The 23,965-nt window shown below is 46.4% G+C and overlaps 2 protein-coding genes across 3 annotated transcripts in view; both read left to right on the forward strand.

Annotated features, from left to right (window-relative positions):
• The window catches only part of HACD3 (3-hydroxyacyl-CoA dehydratase 3), a 69,536-nt gene extending 55,830 nt beyond the window's left edge, over positions 1 to 13,706 (forward strand). The window contains exons 9-11 of the mRNA XM_085891302.1: positions 7,323 to 7,429; positions 8,639 to 8,761; positions 12,520 to 13,706. Of these exons, the coding sequence (XP_085747428.1) occupies positions 7,323 to 7,429; positions 8,639 to 8,761; positions 12,520 to 12,596 (307 nt within the window). The 3' untranslated portion in view covers positions 12,597 to 13,706. The remainder of the gene's footprint in view (positions 1 to 7,322; positions 7,430 to 8,638; positions 8,762 to 12,519) is intronic.
• Positions 13,707 to 21,311: 7,605 nt separating this feature from the next.
• Positions 21,312 to 23,965, forward strand: part of LOC147021393 (periodic tryptophan protein 2 homolog) — a 50,284-nt gene continuing 47,630 nt past the window's right edge. Inside the window, exon 1 of one of the 2 annotated variants that reach the window (XR_015060782.1) lies at positions 21,312 to 21,489. Coding sequence is in view for 1 of the 2 variants with exons in the window: in XM_085891303.1 (XP_085747429.1) it covers positions 21,472 to 21,489 (18 nt within the window). In the remaining variant the exon portion in view is untranslated. The remainder of the gene's footprint in view (positions 21,490 to 23,965) is intronic. The other variant, XM_085891303.1, reaches the window with a different exon arrangement.

Below are 23,965 nucleotides of genomic sequence, written 5' to 3' on the forward strand. Positions count from 1 at the left end.
GCCCCCTTTGTTACACTATCTCAGCGCGGGGGAAAAGAGGGAATTGTTGATGCCCTGGGGGAGGGAGAATGGCTGGCTGGCTTGGGTCCCGCGGCGAGCGTTCTCCCACCGCGACCTCGTCGCCGACCGCCGTCCTTCTCGCCTCGGACCCGAGCAACTTGGCCTCTTCCCACAACTCTCCTCAGCTGATTGCAGAACCCAACTCGATGCCTTCGCCACTCGACTCCACTCTCTGCCACACTCTGCTGCTGCCACACTCTGCTCTTCCAACCAAAAACTGACTCTCCCACCAAAACTGACTCTTTCCCGATTCGCCTGGTGCTCGCCGTTTTATAGGCCGGCAGGAGAAACAATATGCAAATTTCCGGATCAGAATGACCTCGGGGGTGGAGCTACGCTCGCCAATTGGACGGAGGAAAAGTGGGCGTGAACCTCCCCTGATCCTAGAATTTGCATATATGGATTTCACACAGACGCGCCTGGAGGCAGGGCCAAGCCGCTCCGCGCTTGCTGATTGGATGGATCAGAAGTGGGCGTGTAGCATTCTTGATCCTAATTCTCCCTCGGAAAAGCAGCTATTTGCACTCGTGGCTCGGTGCGTATCTTGAATGAGCCCAAGACAGCCCGACGCTCAGTGTTCACAGGTGGTGTGGGAATGGCCGTAGAAGGAGAGAGGTAAGGGTGGTGGAGGGTTTATCGGTGGTGGTTTGATGGTTATGGCAGTTGAGACGTGGCTGGTTCAAAATAAAGATAGAACAGAAAAACGCCTATTTCAAAGCGTCGCAGCCCGAATGAATCACATAATTTCCCTCTAAGCAACGGGTTTGAGGCGAACTACACATGTACTTAAGAGTTATCTCACCTCCAGGACCTGAATGGTGGTTTGCGAATTTCCACAGCCATAACACTACCCCCTCCCCTTTTTACAGACTCGTTCCGAGTCGTCAAATTCCCGTGTGCCATCATGGGTAGTTCTCCCCAGTACGTTTTACCTTCGGATACCTGAGTGCGACATTCATGGTATTCGTGTCCCCAAAATAAATAACCTGAGGGTTGAGTAACTAACTAAACAAATCCACTCACTCAGATGACTTAAATAAAATTGCCGGCGCAAGACAGACATGCCGGGGGCGCACTCATATTTACAGTACATCTTAACTTACAAATATTACACTAAACCATGGCCCAAGATCAATGGACTCTGCAAAGAGAAAAGCAGTTAGCAGGGAGCCAGGCTGCTCGCATGCAGTCTCTGGCTCATGCAAGGCAGGTGGCAGGGAATGTGGCCGGCTGCTCACACGCAGTCCTAGGCCTCCCCCTTTTAAATTGAACCCAGTGAACAACGGCGCATGGGCTGCGCAAATGCAGTCTCCTTGTGCGGCTGCCGAAAGGGCAGTCCCTGCAGCACGCGCGATGATCTGATGCAGCAAACAACGTTGCACGGGCCGCCAATGCAGTCCCGTGATGTGCATGCCTCCAGGGCAGTCCCTGCAGCTTGCAAACTGTTGCTTGATGATCCTGGCGCACATGGCAATGAACAGGGGGGGGGGCAAAGCAAAATTGAACGGGGCAAACGCAGAATCGAGGGCAGCAGGCATGGATGGCAAAAGCAGGCAAACACAGCCGGCAGACGAACTGGCCGGCACAGGCCTTGCAGTAAAAACAGCCGGCAGATGAACTGGCCGGCACAGGCCTTGAAGCACAGCAGCTGCAGACGATCCGGCCGGTACAGGCCTCGCAGCAAAACAACAGCTGCCGATGAAGTTGGCCAGCCTTTGCCTTGTAGTGCAGTTTGATGGAGGGAGTGCGGTGGTGCTGGCCACTCAGAAGGCGGGCTCGGACCTGCCTACTGTCTCCCTCCCACCTATTGCCTTTGCCTGTCATTGTCCATACCCACTCCCTTAATTTGTAAAACCCAATTTAGCCCCAACTTATTTTTTTTTCTTTACTTCCCCATTATAAATCGTCCCCTAACCCCCTGTACTGTCCTTGTTCGGCTAACCTATCCTGTCCTAGCCTACTCCCAACCCCTATGTTACCTTCCCGGAGGGGAATGAAGGAGAGCTAGCGTCCTGTGTCGAGGCCCAACAAAGCCTCAGGATAGCCTCCCCCAGACTTCAGCGATCTAACCCAAAGTGGGTCCAGCGGCCCACAACGAGAGCGAAGGGATGGATGGTGCGGAGGGGTGCACTTCCTAATCTACCCTAACCATTAACTCCTAAACTACCCCGGGACTTTCAACCAGCGCCCCTCGCTTAAACTATTGGTTCTATCAACCCAGATTTCCGTCGCCTGTGTTGGTGTCCTTACAATTTCGGGCTTCGCCCCCCAATTTTCTTCCCATGCCCTCACACGGTGTCATGGGTGGGACGCGTGGCTCCCCTTGGCAGGCACTACCCTCTGCTGATTCTCCAGCTATGGCACCCCCGGGCACTCCACTGCCTCCGAGCCTACCAGCTCCCTAAACACCGGGGAGTGCCCTCCCTGGCGACTCCCCTGAAATGCTCACGTGGCAGGCTGGCTTCCCGGGCCCCTTCCCGAGGGTCACCCGTGCCCACAACACTGCCCACGCAGCTAATGGCGCCCCGGGCCCCCGCATCATGCGGGCGAACCCATGCCCACTACGCTATCCCGGCCCCCCATGGGCCCTTGGCCTACCGCGGCCGACTAGCCTGGTGCCCGGGGTACCCACTCAGCGATACTCACCTTTCGCAGCCACGCTCCCAGCCCGTCAACAGGGCTCCTGCACCCCTCCAAACGGGTTTCGAGCCTACTTTCCCACCAACAACAAAACAAATTCCATTTTTGTTAATTTGACGAACCCACTAACTCACTTTACACTGACCCCGGGGTCCCTTGGGCGGGAGTCACTCCTCCTCTCAATCACTCATCGCACCATGCATTCCACATTCGCTCCATTCACACAGACCCGCTGGCCTCACTCACTCACCAAGTACATTTTCCATTCCATACTTCTAAACTCACCAACTCTTCAACACACCGCTGAACTCTGCCATCCTGCTCACTAAATCCCCTTCCTAACTCGTGCTCCCACGTCATCCCTTTCACTATGGCACGTTCCTTTTAATACTATGTAGCTAAACTACGTCCCTTCTTCACATTCACAAGTCTGTCCATTTCCTCAAAATCAAAAAAATCATTTCCCAACCTAAATCTCAACTAAAACCTTCTAGCTAATCCATTCCACGGGCCCCATGAGGACATACCCCTGCCCCATGAGACCGGTCGAGCTAAGCTAACCCTTCCCCCTAACTAGTTTTATCCTGTGCCCTGGCCAGGGGTCCTCCACCCCTTGCCCGGGAATCCTGTTCACCCGAAAGCGAGGCTTGCTTTTTTTTTTTAATTGCGCGGCAACTCGCAACCTGCGCAGCCGCGCTCCTTTGGCGTGACGTCATGGCAGCTGTTTGCGTCCCTCGTCCCTCTTGGTCGGTACCATCTGGCAGGGCTTCACCCTCCTGCCGGATTCCAACGCCACACGCAGCCATGACGCCACCTGGCGCTTAAAAAAAAAAACAAAACACAAGCCTCACGTCTCGAGGGGTTCCCCACGCGAACACATGTGCTCTGCCCGTTGGAGCTTAACACACACGCCCGCGTCGAGAACCCATCCGGTCCAAATTCGAAATCCTGCCTAAACTTTGTCCGTCGCGGGATCGGCAACATCCACCGCGCTCGTTTCCGGACCGGGTTTCACTCCTGCAAGCGAGCATGTGGCGGCCTCGTGCGTTGCACAGCACGGACCTCGCGCTCGCTGCTGGGTAAACCCGGCACGGTCCCCAATCCAGCTACGGCCGCTACCCGGCCTTTGTCTTTCACCTGTCGCCGTCTCCGTCGCCATTCAACCCACGCACACCTGCGTGTCACGACGCTCACACACCACTCCATCACATTCACACCGGGAGACGTCGGTCGGCATGCGGGAGCACGCAGCCTCATCTCCCTTACACACAGTGACCTTGCACACGCTGTCTCTCTCCTTGTTATCTCCCTTGTCTCAAGTATTATTTCTTTTCTCCTTTCTGTCGTCACCTCGTGTCTATTAGTCTCTGCTTCTTTCTGGCATCTTTCCCTTATCTTTACGTCGGTCAACCTTGCTTTCTCCTTAAGTCGCTCCCGTCCTTCCCTCTGTTTCACTCCTTGCTCTTTCACGATCTCCACGTACCTCATCCTTGCTTTCCGTCTTAATTGTTCTTTTCTCTCCCTCCCAATTCCTTTCACCTCGTCTCTTATCTCCCTCATGCACGTCTCCGTCACCCTAATTAGTTTTTCCCTCTTGGTCACCGTCACTGTTGCTTTCTCTGTCACTACCCTCGCCCAACACGTCTCCCGAATTAGTTTGTCCTTACCCGCCTCCATTGCGGGCCTGACAACGTTGCACTTCCTCCGAGCTCGTTCGCTCCCACACGTGGCGTCGCCATTTTGAGCTACCCGGTTATTGCCTTCATGCTCACCTGCAGGCTTTGGCCCATGTTCTGCATCTCACCCCGCATTTCTTTCATTTCTTCCTTCATTCCGTTTTTTATTTCGTTTTTGCTTGTCTCCATTTTCTTATCCATTTCGTTCATTTGTTGCGCATTTCCATCAATTTTTTTTATTAATTTCGTTCATTTTGAGTGCGTTTCCATCCATTTTCGCATTCATTGCTGCCAGCATGGCGCATAGCTGGGCCATGTCGGGTGCACTCGGCTGAGCCGATTCGGCCAGGATATGGGGGGTTTTGGCGGAGGGGGGGATGGGAGGTGTCATACACCACGGCCTCTGCCGCTGCCGCGCCCATTTCGGGTTCTGGGTTTGGTTGGGGGAGTTCTTGTTCCTGCACAACCAACATTTCCTGCTCGGGGTCTCCATCCTGGGCCATGGATTCTAACAATTCTACATCCATTTCTACTACCCCCGGCTCCCGCTCGCCTTGAGACTCCATCTTATTTCTCGTAAGGGGTTTAATTTGGCCTGCTCGTAATTTGGAGGGACTCGGGGGTCGCTCCTCTCACACTCTGGACCGATTCCCCGTGAATTTAGCTTGGAGGCGGGAGGGTTTGTTTCCCGCTCTCTGACACCAGTGTTGCGAATTTGCGCCCGCCGGCGTGCGATCGGCCGCTCGACTCGAATGGTGGCCACCTCGCCCACCGGAATGGACAATTCTGTCGTGATCCTCTCGGAACAACGCCGGGAGCTCGTCACGGGTAGGGGTTTAACCCCACCACGACCGTGCCAATTGCCCACCCGCGCAGGATAGGGTTGCTCGCCAAACTCGATCTACCTAAGTACCTGCGCGGATGGTCGACCGGGCGATCGTCCCTCGCCGCAGGCCGACTCCGGACACGAACCTCTTAAGCGGTCCGTTCCGTGCTATCGGGATAACCGAGCGGTGTTATCGTCGGCCTCGACGGTTCCGATTAATTATCGGGCGTATTAAGCCCACGACGAACCCTTTACGTGAAGTAGGATGGAGGGTCAATAAAGAAAAGACGAAGCGAAACGGGAAAACAGTTCACACAATGCACATTTATTACGCGACACACGGAAAGCACATATACACAGCCAAACAGTCAAAATGCACAGGTAGCAGTTACAACAAAAGAAACCATGACGCAGAGTTACTACCGAATACGCGTACACACAGCAACACTTATACAGTTCTACTTTACAGACGGCGCCAACACACATTTACTCAAAAGCAAAGGAAAGAAGCCACACTCATAGACAAGGGGGCAGACGGGCCTGTCGGCCAACATGCGCGCGTGACCTGAAGGAACGACCAGGTCCGCGAGATCGGGTGTGTCCTACCCGCTTCCTCATGACGCGTTGGTGGACAAGCCGCAGATGTGGCCGCATGGCTGTGCCCCGACTCCGTGCTCCTTCGCGGGTTTCGTTGGCACGACGTTTGGAGTGGGGTGGGAACGGGGCCCCCTTTGTTGCATTATCTCAGCGCGGGGGAAAAGGGGGAATTGTTGATGCCCTGGGGGAGGGAGAATGGCTGGCTGGCTTGGGTCCCGTGACGAGCGTTCTCCCACCGCGACCTCGTCGCCGACAGCCGTCCTTCTCGCCTCGGACCCGAGCTCCTTAGCCTCTTCCCACAACTCTCCTCAGCTGACTGCAGAACCCAACTCGATGCCTTCGCCACCCGACTCCACTCTCTGCCACACTCTGCTCATGCCACACTCTGCTGCTGCCATACTCTGCTCTTCCAACCAAAAACTGACTCTTCCACCAAAACTGACTCTTTCCCGATTCGCCTGGTGCTCGCCGTTTTATAGGCCGGCAGGAGAAACAAAATGCAAATTTCCGGATCAGAATGACCTCGGAGGCGGAGCCACGCTCGCCAATTGGACGGAGGAAAAGTGGGCGTGAACCTCCCCTGATCCTAGAATTTGCATATATGGATTTCACACAGACGCGCCTGGAGGCAGGGCCAAGCCGCTCCGCGATTGCTGACTGGACGGATCAGAAGTGGGCGTGTAGCATTCTTGATCCGAATTCTCCCTCGGAAAGGCCGCTATTTGCACTCGCGGCTCGGTGCGTATCTTGAACGAGCCCAAGACAGCCCGACGCTCAGTGTTCACAGGTGGTGCGGGAATGGCCATAGAAGGAGAGAGGTGAGGGTGGTGGAGGGTTTATCGGTGGTGGTTTGATGGTTATGGCGGTTGAGACGTGGTTGGTTCAAAATAAAGATAGAACAGAAAAACGGCTATCTCAATGCGTCGCAGCCCGAATGAATCACATAAATTCCCTCTAAACAACGGATTTGGGGCTAACTACACATGTACTTAGTTATCTCACCTACGGGACCTGAATGGTGGTTTGGGAATTTCCACAGCCGTAACAATATATATATATATATATATATATATATATATATATATATATATATATATATATATATATATATATATATATATATATATATATATATATATTGGGGCTTATTATGTGATACTGGTCTGTCTGTCTGTCCATCCGTTCCTGTCCGCACTCTAACTCCCAAAGTTTTCAACTTTCACGTTTCATATTTGGTACATAGGTACAGGCTGTGGAGATGGTGTGTCACAACATACGTTCGTCATCAAAAGTGGTTGCCATGGCAACCAGGATGCTGTTTTCCATGTCGTAGCACAATTCTGTATATACCTTCTTGTTCTTCATAAATTGACATGTTTGAATATATAATTGTGTCTGTGTGTGCGTGCGTGCGCACGCGTGTGTGTGTGTCACAGAGACTTTTTCGGGCGTATATTGTGCTCACTTGCGCTCTTGTTTTCTATTGTTTAACAAGAGATTCCTTCCTCTTTGATGATCCACAGGTACCCTTTCTATATGTTGGGGAGTGTGGGTTTTTCCTGGCGACCCCTCACCTGGGCTCGCTACACCTTATGGATTCCACTGTATCCTCTTGGTGTGATTGCTGAAGGTTTGTTTGCCTCAAGCATTTTTAAAGCTCCCACAAGACATGCATGTAGTAAGGAATGAATGAGGCAATCAGGCAGTGGACTGCATTTATTCCTCCTTGTCTTGTATAAATAATACAACAGTGTCTGTCTGTTCCTCATCGCTTTGTGCATCGTAATCAAATCTCATAAGAATAATTATTACGATTCTGCTTATGGCATCTAAATTTACTTCCAACTTTTATTCTGTTCTGCAAGTCAAAAAGACTTTTCTCAAAGTGTTCGCCGTGCTGGCATTCCACTGAGCAGCACTTCAAGCTCAACTCACGGGCTTGTTGTCATCGTCATCTCCATGTATGTATTCAGTTAGTCACGGAGTTGTTATTTTTATGGCCTTCACATCCTATATCAAATGCTATTCCATCCCATCACCCATCCTTGACAGATATATCCGCTAGTTGAAAATATTTTTGCTTTGATTCCTCGTATCATATCAAAAATATAAAGTGTACCGCACTGTTGGCCAAACTATAAAGATTATTTTTCACAAACTCCAGACAATAGTGTCCAACCTATTGCAGTTCTTCTTGACCATTGTTAACCAAAAAAGAAGACAAAACCCTGGCCAAGCACACAGACAAATTTCACCACACTGTCCATCTTTGGTGTCAATTGTACAATGACAATAATCAACAAACAAAGAGCAACAAAACATAAATGCTTCGATAAACAAATATTTGTGAGCTTCAAGTTGTCAAATTTGGATAGAAAAACAACAACAACCCCATGAGGAACTGATTACTTGGAGACAATGACAACGGAAACTCCATGACAGCTGATAAAGTTTTGTTTACAAGTCTTTGTTGTGCTAATCTCATCCCAATAAACAAGTTAACTTTATATTAGGTTGTAAATTGGAGAGAGTACTCATAGTGGCCAAATGCTGTTTGTAATTATGGCTTTGATTAGAACATATAATTGATTCGGTCAAAAGATTGCAGTCTGTGTTTTGAAATGCACTGAGAGGGTATCTTGTCTTGGGGGCAGAGGTATATTTGACCACACTGAAAATAATAATATGCCGTGCACAGTTTCTGCTTGGAAGTTGACATGCTTACATCGTGTTAATGACACTTATTGCACCTTACCGTTGAAAGAGGAATATTTATAATGCAGAATGTGCTGCAAATTGTCCATGGCATTGCGAACTGCTTATGTCCCCTTCTGTCCAGGTGTGTGCATCTGGTTGGCAATTCCTTCCTTTGCACAGGTGGATACGTATTCTGTGCATTTGATTGGTGCTAACCTCGACTTTGTTTATGTGCTCTATGCCTGGCTTGGCCTGCTGCCTTTTGGTGAGTTGTACCTCCTATGTTTTCTATTTAATTTTTTCCTAATCTGAAATATCTTCTATTTTCAATGAAGTTCGAGGAAACTTGTGCCTTGTGTCCATTAGCTATATGTCCATATGTGTCCATATGTCATGCCACATCCCGTATGTGCTATCCCTCTTGTTGACATACCAGCAAGGAGGAAGCCCAACTCGCATTCTCACAATTTTATTCAAATTTCAACATACTTGTATATAAATGTACACAAGGCTTGTAACACACACACACACACACACACACACACACACACACACACACACACACACACACACACACACACACACACACACACACACACACACACACACACACACACACACACACACACACATCAACCCGTGAACCTGTTGGGTTCCCGTTATGACAGCGGTTGATGAGACAAAAACATCATTTCAGAAAGAAAAAAAAAAGAAGATAGCTCCAGCAAATTATAACGTTGAGCTTGTTTGCATTGATCAAATTCTCCCGAAGAGTACTTGACTGAATCGGGAATTGATTTTTTTATAATTTTTTTCGTTGCCCGATTTTAATGAAACTTGATACTGCACACCGCTGGCGAATGGTGAGTAAGGTGGCCCTAAAATTTTTGGCCTATCGTGTACCGTTTTGGCTGTATTTCGGGAACATACATACATACATACTTACATACAAGATGAGTTTTAGTAATACAGTATATAGATATAGATATATAAATAAATATAAAATCTCGCAACCATGACTGTGTGTGTGTGTGTGTGTGTGTGTGTGTGTGTGTGTGTGTGTGTGTGTGTGTGTGTGTGTGTGTGTGTGTGTGTGTGTGTGTTGTGGTGGACCCGGCTGTTGTGGGACAACCACGAGGGAGGGGCTGTGTCGGGTTCCTCTCCGCACTCACCGGGAATCGCAGGCCGTCGCACACCATTAACTTTGTTTCGCGGCAGGTCACTAATCGACCACGGACGCCAATATAACTTCACCACGTGACTTGGGGTCCTCCGTCTAACAACTGTTTACCAAACTCGTAAACAAAAAGGACACGTGACCTCCTTATCGGGGATTGCGCCCTCGGTACGTACTTGCATTATTCAAATAACCTACCGGATCAGGTGCAGCCATTTGAGGTAAAGGAGGGGATGGAGGGGGAACATACACTAGAAATAGACTTAACCAGACACCACCAGGATTTGGAGGAGGGAGACATGTTTGAGAGTTTAGACTTGGGATGAGAAAGATGTTGTTCCTGGCTCTTCTCAGGGTAGACACACACTTGTTCCGAGCTTTGTGGAAGGAACTGAGATTGCCTTCAGGAGGATTTGCCTTCCATGAGACAAAGGCAAGTTGTTTTATGACAACAGCCTCACCACAAGCTTTAGTGTACCACAGGTGGGAGGAAGGCTAGGAATGGAATGGAAGGTTGGAAATAACTGTCTGAGGACCTGGATGTTGTGTGCATAACTCAGATCCGATTCTGAAATCCACAACAATACATTGGAAGATGGATGGAGTGCAGAGGAGTTGACAGAGTGGAAAAAGGAAGCGTTGTAACGGATGGAATTTTTAGACACAGGATGAAAGAAAGGTCAAATTGAACACAAGATTTTTAATAAGAAAAGCCGGGCAGATAGGGGAAGTTGAAGCGTTGTAAGAGACCGTTTTTGTTTTGTTTTTTTGAAGATGAGAGAAGAGGGGGAAGAGTAGAGGAAAAGGTTGAAGAAAAGGCCGTGAAGGTGTTTGGTGAATATCTTCACGATCGGAGTGGGATTGGCAAGGAAGAGGGCAGAGAAGGAGGAATAAGAGTCGGTACAGGAAGTTATGTGGTTACGTGGGGTATAAGGTGAGAAGGGAAAAGGGTATTTTTTTTTGTTGTATTTTTAAAATATTTTAAGACCTGAAACAGAGGGTATAGTTGGGAGGGTAAGAAGGAGGGTGGAGGGAAAAGTTTTGAAAATAAAAACTGATGGTAATAAGGAGAAAATGCAAATTAACACAATCGTGCATATAGACGAGAAGATGGGTAGGCCTCAGGGAAACCTGATATCACAAGACTGACGAAAACTCACAAAATAACACAAATTTTGAAACAAAACCGAACGAGGAACACACAGTAAACATGGACACAACAAAAGAAACAATCAAAATGCAACAAAGAATGACCGGAAACTTATCTTTGATAAAGTCTGCAGAGACCCGTGGAGAGAACCGTCCATCGCCTCAAAAACCGGAGCCGGAAGTCAAACTCTGATTCCAATATTGATTCCACCGTCATTTGGAACGCTGAATGCTCTCAGTATTTTGAAACTGTTCAGTAGGTTTTTGAAGAAACTTTTAGTGACGGAAACGCTTTTGGGGGAATTATGTAGACGTATCGTTTCAAGCCTTATGCGAAAGATTCAGACGAAGATGGTGACATTGAGGTGTTTGTGAAGATGAAAATAACGCTTGCATGTTCACGACAGATTGGTAGGTTTTGTTTTTCCGTTTAAATGATGGTTCATAAGGGATTTTGTATTAATTGATAAATCAGTTATATTATTTCAGCAAAAACACGGCATGACATGGCAATGACTGCACAGCATGCCATGGACACAACACAGCATGACACTGCATGACATGACACGACACGGACACTGCTGACAAAATGGGCGACGAATGCTTTGTCCCACCATCATAGGCCGACCAGGTGTCCTGTATGTTATGGGATCGTCCCATCTTGTACTTTCCCGGGACACCATTTGTGTCTGTGGTTGTGCCGTTGTGTCTGTGCTGTGTCGTGTCGTGTCATGTAATGTCGATGTCCCGCCCCAGTGGAAGGGGGAGTGATGCGAGTGTGGTGGTGGTGGTGAGATGAGGTGTTTGATTGTCTGCTCAAATTGCCCGTCTACATGTGCCGGTAGTGGGGTAGCGATGGTCTTGCAGTTTTAAGCGACGGCTGTTTCTTCTGCTTTATGGTGGTGATGGCATCCTCTCTCGATTGTGGAAGATAACCACAAGATGTAGCCATCTCTGTTGTTTCATAACGGTTCTCTGTAAAATGTTCCAAACACAAAAGCGAACATTTTGGCGGCCCGATCCACACTCGGGTATTTCGGACAAACCTCGTCCAATTTCTGGCAACCCTCGGATCTTTCAGCCAATGGTGAAGCATGAAACCATCTCGGTTTGTATTACTACAACCACCAAGGATGCATTGCCTCGGCATATTTGTGGAAAATCGAAACTTATTTGCCGTTTCAGTTAAATCGTACATTGATGTAACCCAGAGACCATATGAATCTGGCAGTCAACTTCCAGGTTAAGCATAAAAAAGAAGAAGATTTGGACTTTTAATCGCCAAATTACCTACTTTATCAATTGGATAAAGACATCATATCTATTTTGTAGGGTATCAAGTGATAGATTAGCGTCAAGGTAATCTGAGCATTTTGGTTCCCCTTTAAGCCTGTTACCCAATTTGCAGTCATTGTAACTTCGCAAGGCTTGGAACGTCACCATCCCTTCAATCATGCACGACGTATACTGCATACAGTGTTCATATTAAAAAGATGACATACATACTGAATGAAATGCACAAACAAAATGGATTCTCTTGAAGCGGATATATTTGGATGTGTAATTATTTTTGAGAGATTAGACTGTTGAATTACGGTTCCATTGGTCGTACTTCTTTACCGTGTAAATCGTAAATTGGTTTATACCTTTGAGCCGAATGCAGCTTACCATTAAACTCTGTATTTGTGTTTGAACAGGCCTCGCCGTTAACTTTCGCCACTTGTGGAAGCAGCGTAGGCATCGGTTGTGTGGTAGGAAGCGCAAGATGCCATAGTATTTTCACATCCTACAGACCGAGGGCAGACTCTTTCACCATGTGACGGCCCTCACACGACACCGATCTGAAACGCAATACACTGAGCACTGTTTTATGATTCTAACGACAACATTAACGGTAACTGTTACTTTGAGAGGGCATCTCATACATCTATTACTTTTCCTCAAACTGACCACTACTTCAATATCGGTCTGAAAAATCTCACGTGTTTCCTTGAAGTTTTCTGATTTCTCTTTTTTGCATTGCCGTTTGTTTTGTCTCATTTCAACCCAAAGCTCAATGTTTTTGTTTATTGTTGAGCATTTATTATGATTTCAACATCACTGCCAGCCAGGAAGCCACTTCGACAGAGTGTACTTCTGTACAGCAGGTGAACTCGTCAAGGTTTAAATCGGAGTGGTGTTCAAAATGTTTTCCCAACGAGATACAACAGTCCACGAAATGGCAATGTTGTTAAAAAATGTTGTTTTTTTTAAAATTCACTCTTACAAATACGTGTAATTGGTAAGGAAATTTTATTCTTCCTAGTAATGTGTATCTTATGCATTGAATAATTTATCCTTGCTGTGTAATGAATTGATGACGTTTCTCAGGTTATTGTATGTCGTTGCGAGGACGTTTTGAACGACCCTCATGGCAATCTCTGCGGCTGTGAAATGAAATTATAGTGGTGATGTTTATTCTGAGGCATGATCGGTTTTTTTCGGTTACCACCGTCCGTGTTTGTTTCCTATTTTATTTTCACGAATTTTCATTTTCCTAACTTCATCAAAACGCATAGGCTTACCCCCAGTTCGTATATGGCACTACAAGATGCCTTATTTACAAATCCCTGAAGTGAGGTGAACCATTTTACAGAGAAGATTACATTTACTCTTCCCTGCAACACTTGAAATATAATTTCTTTTTTTTTTTGTCATCGGAAATGTCATCTTTGGTGTGTCTTGTTTCTGTGCTGTTTTCCACTCACCGAGGCAGACTCCCCTGCTGGCCTGCAATTTGGTCTTGATTTCCTAATTCAGTTTCATCATGTGCATCTGTCCAGCCTTCTGTGATTTTTTTTCTTTCTTTTTATCAATTCATGCAATAAAGTAAATTGCAACCCGATTTTGATTTTAATCTTTACATTGCAATGTCTGAATGCAACTTGGCTGTGGCATAATCGTCCAACTATGCTGTTTGACCCCAAAGGTGCATGTGCATGGAAGGGTTTCGATGTACCCTCTTTAGACTTGTAAATGTAAATGTTTGGGGTTCATTTGATATCCGATGCAATGCCGATCATTGTATTGGGGGGGAACAAACAACTACGATGCCCAAAACAGAGGCAGAAGGTGCATTCTGGTTTTTACAGTCAATCAGCTGTGACTAATTGAGAGCAACACTTGCAGGCCCCCCTAACAAACGGACACCAACGTTGTCAGACGGAATGAAAATCCGTCATTCTTGTTACAACAACAGCTAAAATTGATGAAAAAGCGACCGAAATTGAAACCAACTCAGTAATTACGGTCGCAATAGCAAATATAACCGAAACCAACACGTTTATTCGACACGCAAGAACAGTCGTGACGGACACAAGAATGGTCAATCCCGAAATAGAACGGTGGGGAATTGAAGCAACATCGGTTATTTCCGTCGTGAAACAGCGGAGACCGAAGCGAAAGCGATTAATTCCGGTTACCAGAACGTAGGAAACATGGCGGCTTGAAAAGTTCTTGAAGTTATGGTAAGTTAACTTTAACGTAGTCTGCCTTGAATATATCATGTCTGTTAATGAAAACCCGTTTGTGGTACGGGATATTATACAAGCAGCGATAAATGCGCGCTCTTGACTTGATGTGTGGCTGACATTTCATGAAATTCGTGCCCCCGTGCTGCAGCGATCAGTGACGATTGATCATTTATATTTGCAACAGGTAAAATTTGATAGTAATAATAAATTGCAAATTCCAATAAAATAACAAAGTTAAAATGAAGTAAAAACTGTAAAAAGATCCCATACACGATCCCCTATGTTGAACTGGGCATACACAACTAGCGATTCTTCACTCGGGGGCTCGAAATACAGGCAAACCAAACATTGTCATCACAACAAAATTCGGTTTAATAAATTGTTAAAACTACATCAGGTACTACCCACTATATATTATCTATATTAAATTTATGTTCAAGGCACAAGCACTGAAAATTTACATACCGTAACAGGTCGTTCTACTGCATCCGCCATCTTGTTCGCACTACAGTAACCGGAATGAACCGCTTTTGTTTCGCGACGGAAATAACCAATCTTGCTTCCGTTCCCCACCAATCTATTTCGGGATTGACCGTTCTTGTTTCCGTCACGACCGTTCTTGTGTGTAGAATAAACATGTTGGTTTCCATTATATCTGCTATTGCGACCGTAATTACTGTGTTGGTTTCAATTTCGGCCGCTTTTTCATCAATTTTAGCTGTTTTTGTAACAAGAATGACGGGTTTTCATTCCACCTGACAACGTTGTCGTCCGTTTGTGAAGGGGGCCTGACTTGGAGAACGTGACTTAAAGATGAGAATTTTAGATTGACCACTGGGAAAGTAACTAAGAGTGAGGATCGATCAGTGGTTTCACAAATTAATTTTTACTGATTAATTGTAATTATGCATAAATGAGACAGTTGTGCTGTGTGCATAAATAGATGGTTTGATACCCTATTCCCTGAGCAAAGGCCTGAGTAAAGATATCCATTGGGACCATACTCTGTGCAGAGCGTTGGTGCTGCTTAAGCAGTCTCCTTGGCTATTGGGCACAATCCTGGATGGGTCACCACTCCAACCACTTATACCAGCAAGCTGGCACTTGTTTTGCCGACCTCAGAAGGATGACAAGGCAGTCAACCCCACATGGTATCAATTCAACAGCCGAGTGGGATTTGAACTCAGGATCCGAGGATCCCAAGCCCACCACCCTAACCATTAAGCCAACACCATGCATATGAAATTGGGTCCCAAACCATCTAATGATGTAAAATAGACTAGTTTTACATGCACACCTGCTGTTGAGGCCACCTTGTTTCAAGGACTACCTGGAATCAGGCAATCTAGTGCATCCATCACGGCAGCCATTTTTGCTGAAGTTTATCATTCAGTTGTTTGCCGCTGTCATCAGTGCCGAGATGTCAACGGTGGTTACTTTCAACATTTGCTACAATAAATCAGGTAAGCATTCTTTTTGATAAATTACATAAATGTGTTTTCTTTATTAAAATATGAAATATTACTTGACGAAGTGTGCCCATCTTATTATACAGTGGACACCCTGTATATCTTATACAGGGGACACCCTGTATACCGAACAAACAGTTTTAAATGGGGCACCTCACTGCCATTAGAGTATATTGCATCAGATGTGGTCATAAATGCAAATTGTTGCTCCCAGCTTGCCAGCTCGATAACTGAAGGTGCCATTTGCATTTTTGCCACCTTCATCCCTAACCGCGTTTTAGAATCCCATGTGGGCTTAGGCAACTTGCTGGTATGATTAAAAATTTGACAGATGGTTCAAACTAACTGACAACCAAGATGACATCTTCCATCTTTACACTTGACAAGCAATTGGATGTGTTAGGGAAGTTGGAGAGGCATTAAACTGTTGGAGAAAAAAGTGGTCACAAAATAGTAGAGGATCTCAGGGTTGGCAAAACTCAAATTCAGAATATTTTTGAAGAGAAAAACCAAACTTTTTGAGCGACGTCTCAAACAATGTCTTCGGTGACCGGAAAAGACAGATGACAACAGCAGTTTTATGATGCAACAGTCATGCAATGAAACGCCATTGGACTACTATTGAACCATTGTTACCTCTGCCACCGAAGATGAAGGAGGTTATGTTTTTTCACCCCTTTCTATCTGTCTGTCTGTCTGTCTCTCTGTACAGGATATCATCTCAAAAAGTTGGGGACGGATCCGGATGAAATTTTGTGGACAGGTTGGGTGTGTAACAAGGACAAACTGATTCGATTTTGGTGAAGATCCGGATCCGGATCTGGATCCGGCTACTAGAAGTTTTTAAAGTGATTCTTCACCATTGAGAGATAGGGCTCAAAAATAATATAAAGCATGATATTTCAAAAATGTATTGGGCCAGATATGTTCTCGTGGATCAGGCATTACAGGGCGGAGGTATGCGCTCTACCGAATGCCCTTCTAGTTTGCTATGGAATTAGATTTCACAACTTTTAAAACTTCAAACGGATAGCGGGAGTCATTTTTGAGAAGGCGCAACATGGTGCTTGGGGAAAAGGACTGGTGGGAGAGGGGATGTCAATGACAACATTGGCTGGTATTTCTTTTTTTCTCTCAAAATAATTGGAAGTTGAATTCAATCACCAAATGTGCAAATCCTCTTCAAATCCCAAGTCAATCGGATGAGAATTGGCAATTTTAGAAATCCGGTCTATGTTGACCTTTTGGCCGATGTTGACCTCAAAAATAGTTGGTTATTGAATTCATTCACTTGATATGCAAATCCTCTTCAAATTTCTAGTCAATCGGATGAAAATTGAGGATTTTTGAAAATTGGCCTATGTTGACCTCAAAGGAGTGACCGCTATATTGTTGTGGGCCGGGGGTCGGTGGCGAGGAACGACCGCTAGACGGAGCAGTAGGGCCGTCTCCCACCGAACACCCGGAATCGAAGGTCGTCACCCCGGATAACTCCGGAGTCAACGGGTCGCTTAAAGGACCGTGGTCGCCAATATTTCGACGGCGTGAGGTAGGGTCCACTTGTCTATTCCAATTTACCTAAGTACTCACGCCATCTAACTACCGGGGAAGCCACACCCTCGGCCGACTTTGTCCGAACCGAGTCGTTGTTACCGACTCTGGTCCGGCGTAACCGAGCGGAAATTGCCAAAGCCGCGCTGGCCCAAATGACAATTTATGGCACAATCGGCCTTCCTAGTTCTCAAGCCTGAACTATACTGGGTCAATGATAGAAACGACAAGCAACAAGCTGGAACATTTAACAGGGGTTTATTTACAATAATCGGGAAGGGAGAGACAGAGCAGACTTAATCACGAATATGATCAAATGCACAATGAACTCACTTGAACAGTTCTACTTACAGACTGGCCACTGACAGACACACACACACCCAAAAAGAAATGGACCCCGTGGGGTCTTTATTCGGTCCCCCAGCCGAGGAGGATAGTTCAGCTGGAGGGACAGAGTCTGGCCGGGTACCTGGCCATGTTCGCACGGCTTGCTGACCTGCCCTTGTGGAGCTTGGGATTCTTGTGGAAGAGCTTGGGAAGATCGGACGCTCCAACCACCACGGTGGGACTCGAACCCACATGGACAACCTCGCACCAAGCGCCAAAGAACCAAGACGGAGCGGCAGACGCAAGCCAGCACCAAGACGGAAGATGGCCAGCAGACCAGACGAGACGACGCCAGCCAGCACCAAGCCGGAAGATGGCCAGCAGACCAGACGAGACGACGCCAGCCAGCACCAAGCCGGAAGATGGCCAGCAGACCAGACGAGACGACGCCAGCCAGCACCAAGCCGGAAGATGGCCAGCAGACCAGACGAGACGACGCCAGCCAGCACCAAGCCGGAAGATGGCCAGCAGACCAGACGAGACGACGCCAGCCAGCACCAAGCTGGAAGATGGCCAGCAGACCAGACGAGACGACGCAAGCCAGCACCAAGCCAGAAGATGGCCAGCAGACCAGACGAGACGACGCCAGCCAGCACCAAGCCGGAAGATGGCCAGCAGACCAGACGAGACGACGCCAGCCAGCACCAAGCCGGAAGATGGCCAGCAGACCAGACGAGATGACGCCAGCCAGCACCAAGCCGGAAGATGGCCAGCAGACCAGACGAGACGACGCCAGCCAGCACCAAGCTGGAAGATGGCCAGCAGACCAGACGAAACGATGCCAGCCAGCACCAAGCTGGAAGATGGCCAGCAGACCAGATGAGACGACCCAGACGGATCGCACTGACAATTCTTCAACCCCTCCTGCGAGGTGGGACGGATCCATCCTGAGGTAACTGTCTCCCATTTGACGGGTGGCATGTCGGTGGCCCACCCCCCGAAGAGGCTCTGTCGTTGTTTCTGGCCTTCTGGCTTCCCATTGGCTGGAGCGCCTCGGCTTTGCTCGCTCTTCATCCATTGGCTGGAGGAAACACTCCCTGCCCTTCTTCGGAGCGGAGCCTCGATCTGAGGCTGGAGGTTCCGCCCACGCCTTCAGCCAAAAACACGTGGATAATGGAGTCGGTGCGCAAAGGTTTGGTTGGGTGGCGGAACGAAGCAGGATGTTGTTGTTGGGGAATTAAAAAAAAACTCACAACACAATAACTCTTAGCACACACATGAAATTCCAGTTAGACACAGGGGATGGATTCTAACTATCCACATAAATACTTCATGAAATAACTAAACTTTGGGACTGCTGACTGTCTGTGTGCAAGATACTTCCAGATACGTAACAATATCACATGGTCATGTAACATGTGGTGGTTTCAATTTCCGCCGCTGAACGGTTTTCGATGTACGCTGTTACCAAAATGGAGACAGTCTTTCACAAACCAGCTGGTGCCGGCGATAGCTCGATACAGTAGTTTGGTTCACTCTGCCAACGATTTTGGCGTACATCATGAAGTTGGTTATGTTTAAACACTTTGGTTAGCACTTTGGTACGTAATAAAAAAAACGACAGATAAATTCATGTTTTCAATTTTGATAAATTCATTCAAAAAACCCCAAATCATTGTGAAATAATCGGGGCAGACCTTGGTCTTGCTTAAGGGGCTGTCACACCTTGACGTTTTAGCCAGCGTATGGCAAGGTATTAAGCGTACGCCAGCGTTTTACATACATTTTAACTATTGATGTTTTAAAAAAACGTTTTGGGCGTTTAATAACGTGTTGGACGTATGCATAACGTATTAGTAATGTACACAGAACGTTTCAATCACATATAGATAACTTGTACCAACGAATGCTGAGCGTGTTGTCGGCGTTCACAACCTATGCCCAATGATAGTCTAACTTATGCATAGCGCGCGGCAGCGTATCGCCGACGATCACGTGGCGTAGGCTATTAATAGGCTGCGGCTCGACGATTCAAATCATAACCGGACTAGACATCTAAGTGTGAAGCCGCTGTCACACCTTGACATTTTAGCCAGCGTATGCCGACGTATGAAAAATTTGCCGAACCAAGCTGGCACACGTCGAATATGTTATGGGTAAGTTTTGTATACGTTAAGAGCACGCTGGCATACGTTGTAGTACGCTGGCATACATCGTAGTACGCCGAGTACGTCGACAAATTTTCAGCATGTTGAAAATTTCTCGACGTACTCGGCGTATGACTCTCACGTTATGCATAACGCTGGCCATAAGTTGTAGGCACGTTACGGGATCGTTGACACACGTCGACACACGTTACTTGTAAGTTACTCATAAGTCGAAACACGTCGAGGTAATGGTTAGCGTCAGTGTTCCAGACTCCCTGTTTTTTTTTCTTTTTTCTTTGGCATGACGGTGATGTTGACACTTTGATTTCTAGTACGGTTATGATTTAAATCGTTGAGTGGCAGCCTATTAATTATATTATATTACAACCACACTGGAAATCGAAGTGTCAACATCACCGTCATAGCAAAGAAAAAAGAAAAAAAAAACCAGGGAGTCTGGAACACTGACGCTAACCATTACCTTGACGTGTTTCGACTTATGAGTACCTTACAAGTAACGTGTGTGGACGTGTGTCAACGATCGCGTAACGTGCCTACAACACGTTACTCATAGGTTAGAAATAAGTTTCGGGTACGCTAAACATTACCTCGACGTGTTTCGACTTATGAGTAACTTACAAGTAACGTATGTCGACGTGTGTCAACGATCGCGTAACGTGCCTACAACTTATGGCCAGCGTTATGCGGAACGTGTGAGTCATACGCTGGCATACGTCGAAAAATTTCAAGCATGGAAAATGTCTCACAGCTCGGCGTACTACGACGTATGCCAGCGTGCTCTTAACGTATACAAACTTACCCATAACGTATTCGACGTGTGCCAGCGTTTTAGCCAATTTTTTCATACGTCAGGCAATCGCTGGCTAAATCGTCAAGGTGTGACAGGGCCTTAAGTTCCATTAAAATTGTCCGAGTTCTTGTCGCTCCCAAATGAACAATACTTGTTCTCGAACTTTATTGTGAAAAGGAAAGGATAAAGGAAAGTGTTGTAGTTACTATGGCAAATTTACTCTTGAAAACTATCACACAAAAAGGTGAAAAAACGTGATCGTTTTCTCGTTCTAATTTACACGCAAACGCACGACGGAAATCACCTTCACCCAGCATCTCGTGCTAACCAAGATGGCGGCCGGTAGCTACACCGCGCTCTGTGTGTTGTGAAGGGCAATGAGCATTCTATCGATTTTCAGTTAAGTGGGGGAAAAACAAAAAACACCCAGTGACGTCACGAAGCGCTGAACAAACAATAACACTGTAGTTTGTGGAGAAATTTCGTTTCTTGAGGAATGGAACTCAGATTAAATAATTCAACTCGATGTGATAACGACGCTCGAGAACTTGCTGTGGGCAGTAAAAAGTGGAGTCTTTATTTATTTATTTGTGTGACTGTATTTTGGTGCATTACGCAGCTCGATTGGTATCCGTTTTGTGTTGATTTTTTTTCCCTCTCCATATACAGTTATATCTCCACTTGATGTACATTTAACATTAACGTATACTCATCGTTTGTCAGATTGTTATTAATATTTTAATCATCATGAGAAACCCAAGGAAGGAAACCGTTGATTCACTTTGTGCCCCGGAAGTGGTGTTAGCCTCGTGCGTGACCTGGTGGCTCCGACATGAAATTCTCATTCAAGGTATGGTTCTCTTTCCTGATTACCGATTTTTTTTTAACAACACCATCATCAAATGTAACCTCCGACATATTTGTTTCCCTCTCACTCCGTCGTGTTTTTAAACATGAACCTGCACGGGTGTGCGCAGTTTGTTTTGCATTTTGACCACTTGTTTACACGTTAATAGTCCATGGGGTGCTTGAAACGTCCTCGATGAGTTGTTTCCAGTCACGGTCGGTTAAATGTGCGGCAGGTCGGTTAAATGTGCGGCAGGTCGGTTAAATTGCCGTTGTAGTCGTGGTTAATCACAAAATTGAAGGACCATCTACGTATTACGTACGCAAGCGCATTATATAATTACCTCCGCCACTGAAGGGGGGGGGGGGACGGAGGTTATGTTTTCATCTCCATCTGTCTGTCTGTCTGAGCATACAGAGGATGCATTAAATGAAGCACTAACACGTAACTTCCATTCTTCAGAAATCGATGCAAAAACTCCTAGCGCCACTTGTTGTTGAAGGAAGCTGCCACCACTGCGGCCGATGTGACTGTGAGGCTCTTCTAAATCCAATCTCGAGCACCTGTGGTGGAACAGAAAAGCAGCAGAAACAAACCGAGAGGTGACGATGGTTCGCGGACATTATTGTGGAAGCCCTACCGTAAAAACCTATCTCTTCCGTCAAAATTGACCAAATCAAATCAGATTTTTATCTTGCCAAAACGAAGTTTTTGCAAGATATGTTAGTCAGCTTGTATGTTTTTTTTTTTGTCTGTAAACACGTATAAAAAATTTTGCAGAGCACAGTTATCATCGGAAATTTTTGTAACTTCGCATATCAGAGGCCTATAGAAGTCCCTTTCAGTGCACAAAATTTTGAAGGTCAAGGTCAAAGGTCAAGGTCACTTTGGCGCAAATCAGGGGAGTCGACGAAACCCTTATTTTTTGAGTAATTTTGATCAGATTGTCTTCAAACTTCATGGGAATATAGTTCATGGTCTGGCGCTCAGCTGATTAGTTTTGATGGCGATTGGCCTTGACCTTCATTTTTTTTTTTTTTTTTTGTCTGTAATCACGTATAAATCACTCTGCAGAGCACAGTTGTCATTGGAAATTTTTGTAACTTCGCATATCAGAGGCCTATAGAGGTCACTTTCAGCGCATAAAATTTTGAAGGTCAAGGTCAAAGGTCAAGGTCACTTTGTCGCAAATCAGGGGAGTCGACGAAACCCTTATTTTTTTGAGTAATTTTGATCGGATCATCTTCAAACTTCATAGGAATATAGTTCATGGTCTGGCGCTCAGCTGATTAATTTTTGTTGTCGATTGGCCTTGACCTTCATGGTTAGCACCTGAGGTCAAACATATTTGACCCCAAGGTCAAATTTTCAAGTTTTAGGAACCATATCATGTAGTACCTCAAATTGAACACCTCGATGAGTGATTTTGAGATATGTCAAGCTTGAGACATTATGATGTCATTTGGTGACGTTATGAGGCAAAAGAATATTTTTCATGGTTACTCTGTAGAACGATTCTGATCGGAATCTCTCGTAGGCAGATATTCCTCAAGTAGTCGCTCCTGGTGGATAGCAGCTCTGTTCACCTCAGTGTGACCTTAAAGAAGTCACACGTGGTCACCTTTTGGCAAGATACGGGTCACCCTTCGGGTGACATTGGTTTTTTTATATGTTGAACTTATGGACATTACGCACAGCTTCTAGGAAATGAAAATGCGAGGAAAAAAAATCGAGAAAAAAAAAACATAAACTTCAAGTGGGCGTGGCTCCACCCAAAAGGGGCATGGGATGCCCCTCGTACAAAAAGACACCTAGACCATGATATCTAGCTTGTGTCCAAGTTTCATCAAGATCGCATCAAACGTCACGGAGCTATCCTCTGGAGAGAGTCTCAAACAGACAGACAGACAGACAGACACACAGACACAACGAAAATAGTGGTCACTGCTCGCGCCCGCGAACCAACACAAGGATATGCAGACAAGAGACCAACGTTGTCTCCGATGCCCTGCAACGAATGGACGAATCCCACAGTAATTGGCCTTGCACCATTACGATCAAGCCATGGTATCACTTTGCTGACTGCTGCTGCCACCGGTTAAGTATGCCGACTTTCTAGGTTTAATGAGTTGCTCAACAGACCTTCAATAGTAATGATCAGGTTATCACCGACGTAGAACAACAACCAATAGACGAGTCACTTGAAAACCCACCAAGCACGGATGAAGTGAAAAAGGCCAACAGCCAATGTACCAGGAACTCATGAACACATTGTTACACGTTTACCAGTTGATATGGACCGAGGGCCAAGTAACACAGGATTTCAGAGATGCTGCTGTAGTTCCTCTATACAAGAGAAAAGGAGACAAATCCAAGTCCGTAGCCTGATGGAGTACTGCTCTCCCCTCTGGGCTGGTGCTCCTGCCTTCCACCTTTCTCGACTTCACGCTGTCGAAACCAGGGCTTTTAAGATCATTGG

This window comes from Eptatretus burgeri, chromosome 8 (genome assembly GCF_056783735.1).
Source record: "Eptatretus burgeri isolate ZD-2024b chromosome 8, Ebu_testis_v1, whole genome shotgun sequence".
Lineage (NCBI taxonomy): Eukaryota > Metazoa > Chordata > Myxini > Myxiniformes > Myxinidae > Eptatretus > Eptatretus burgeri.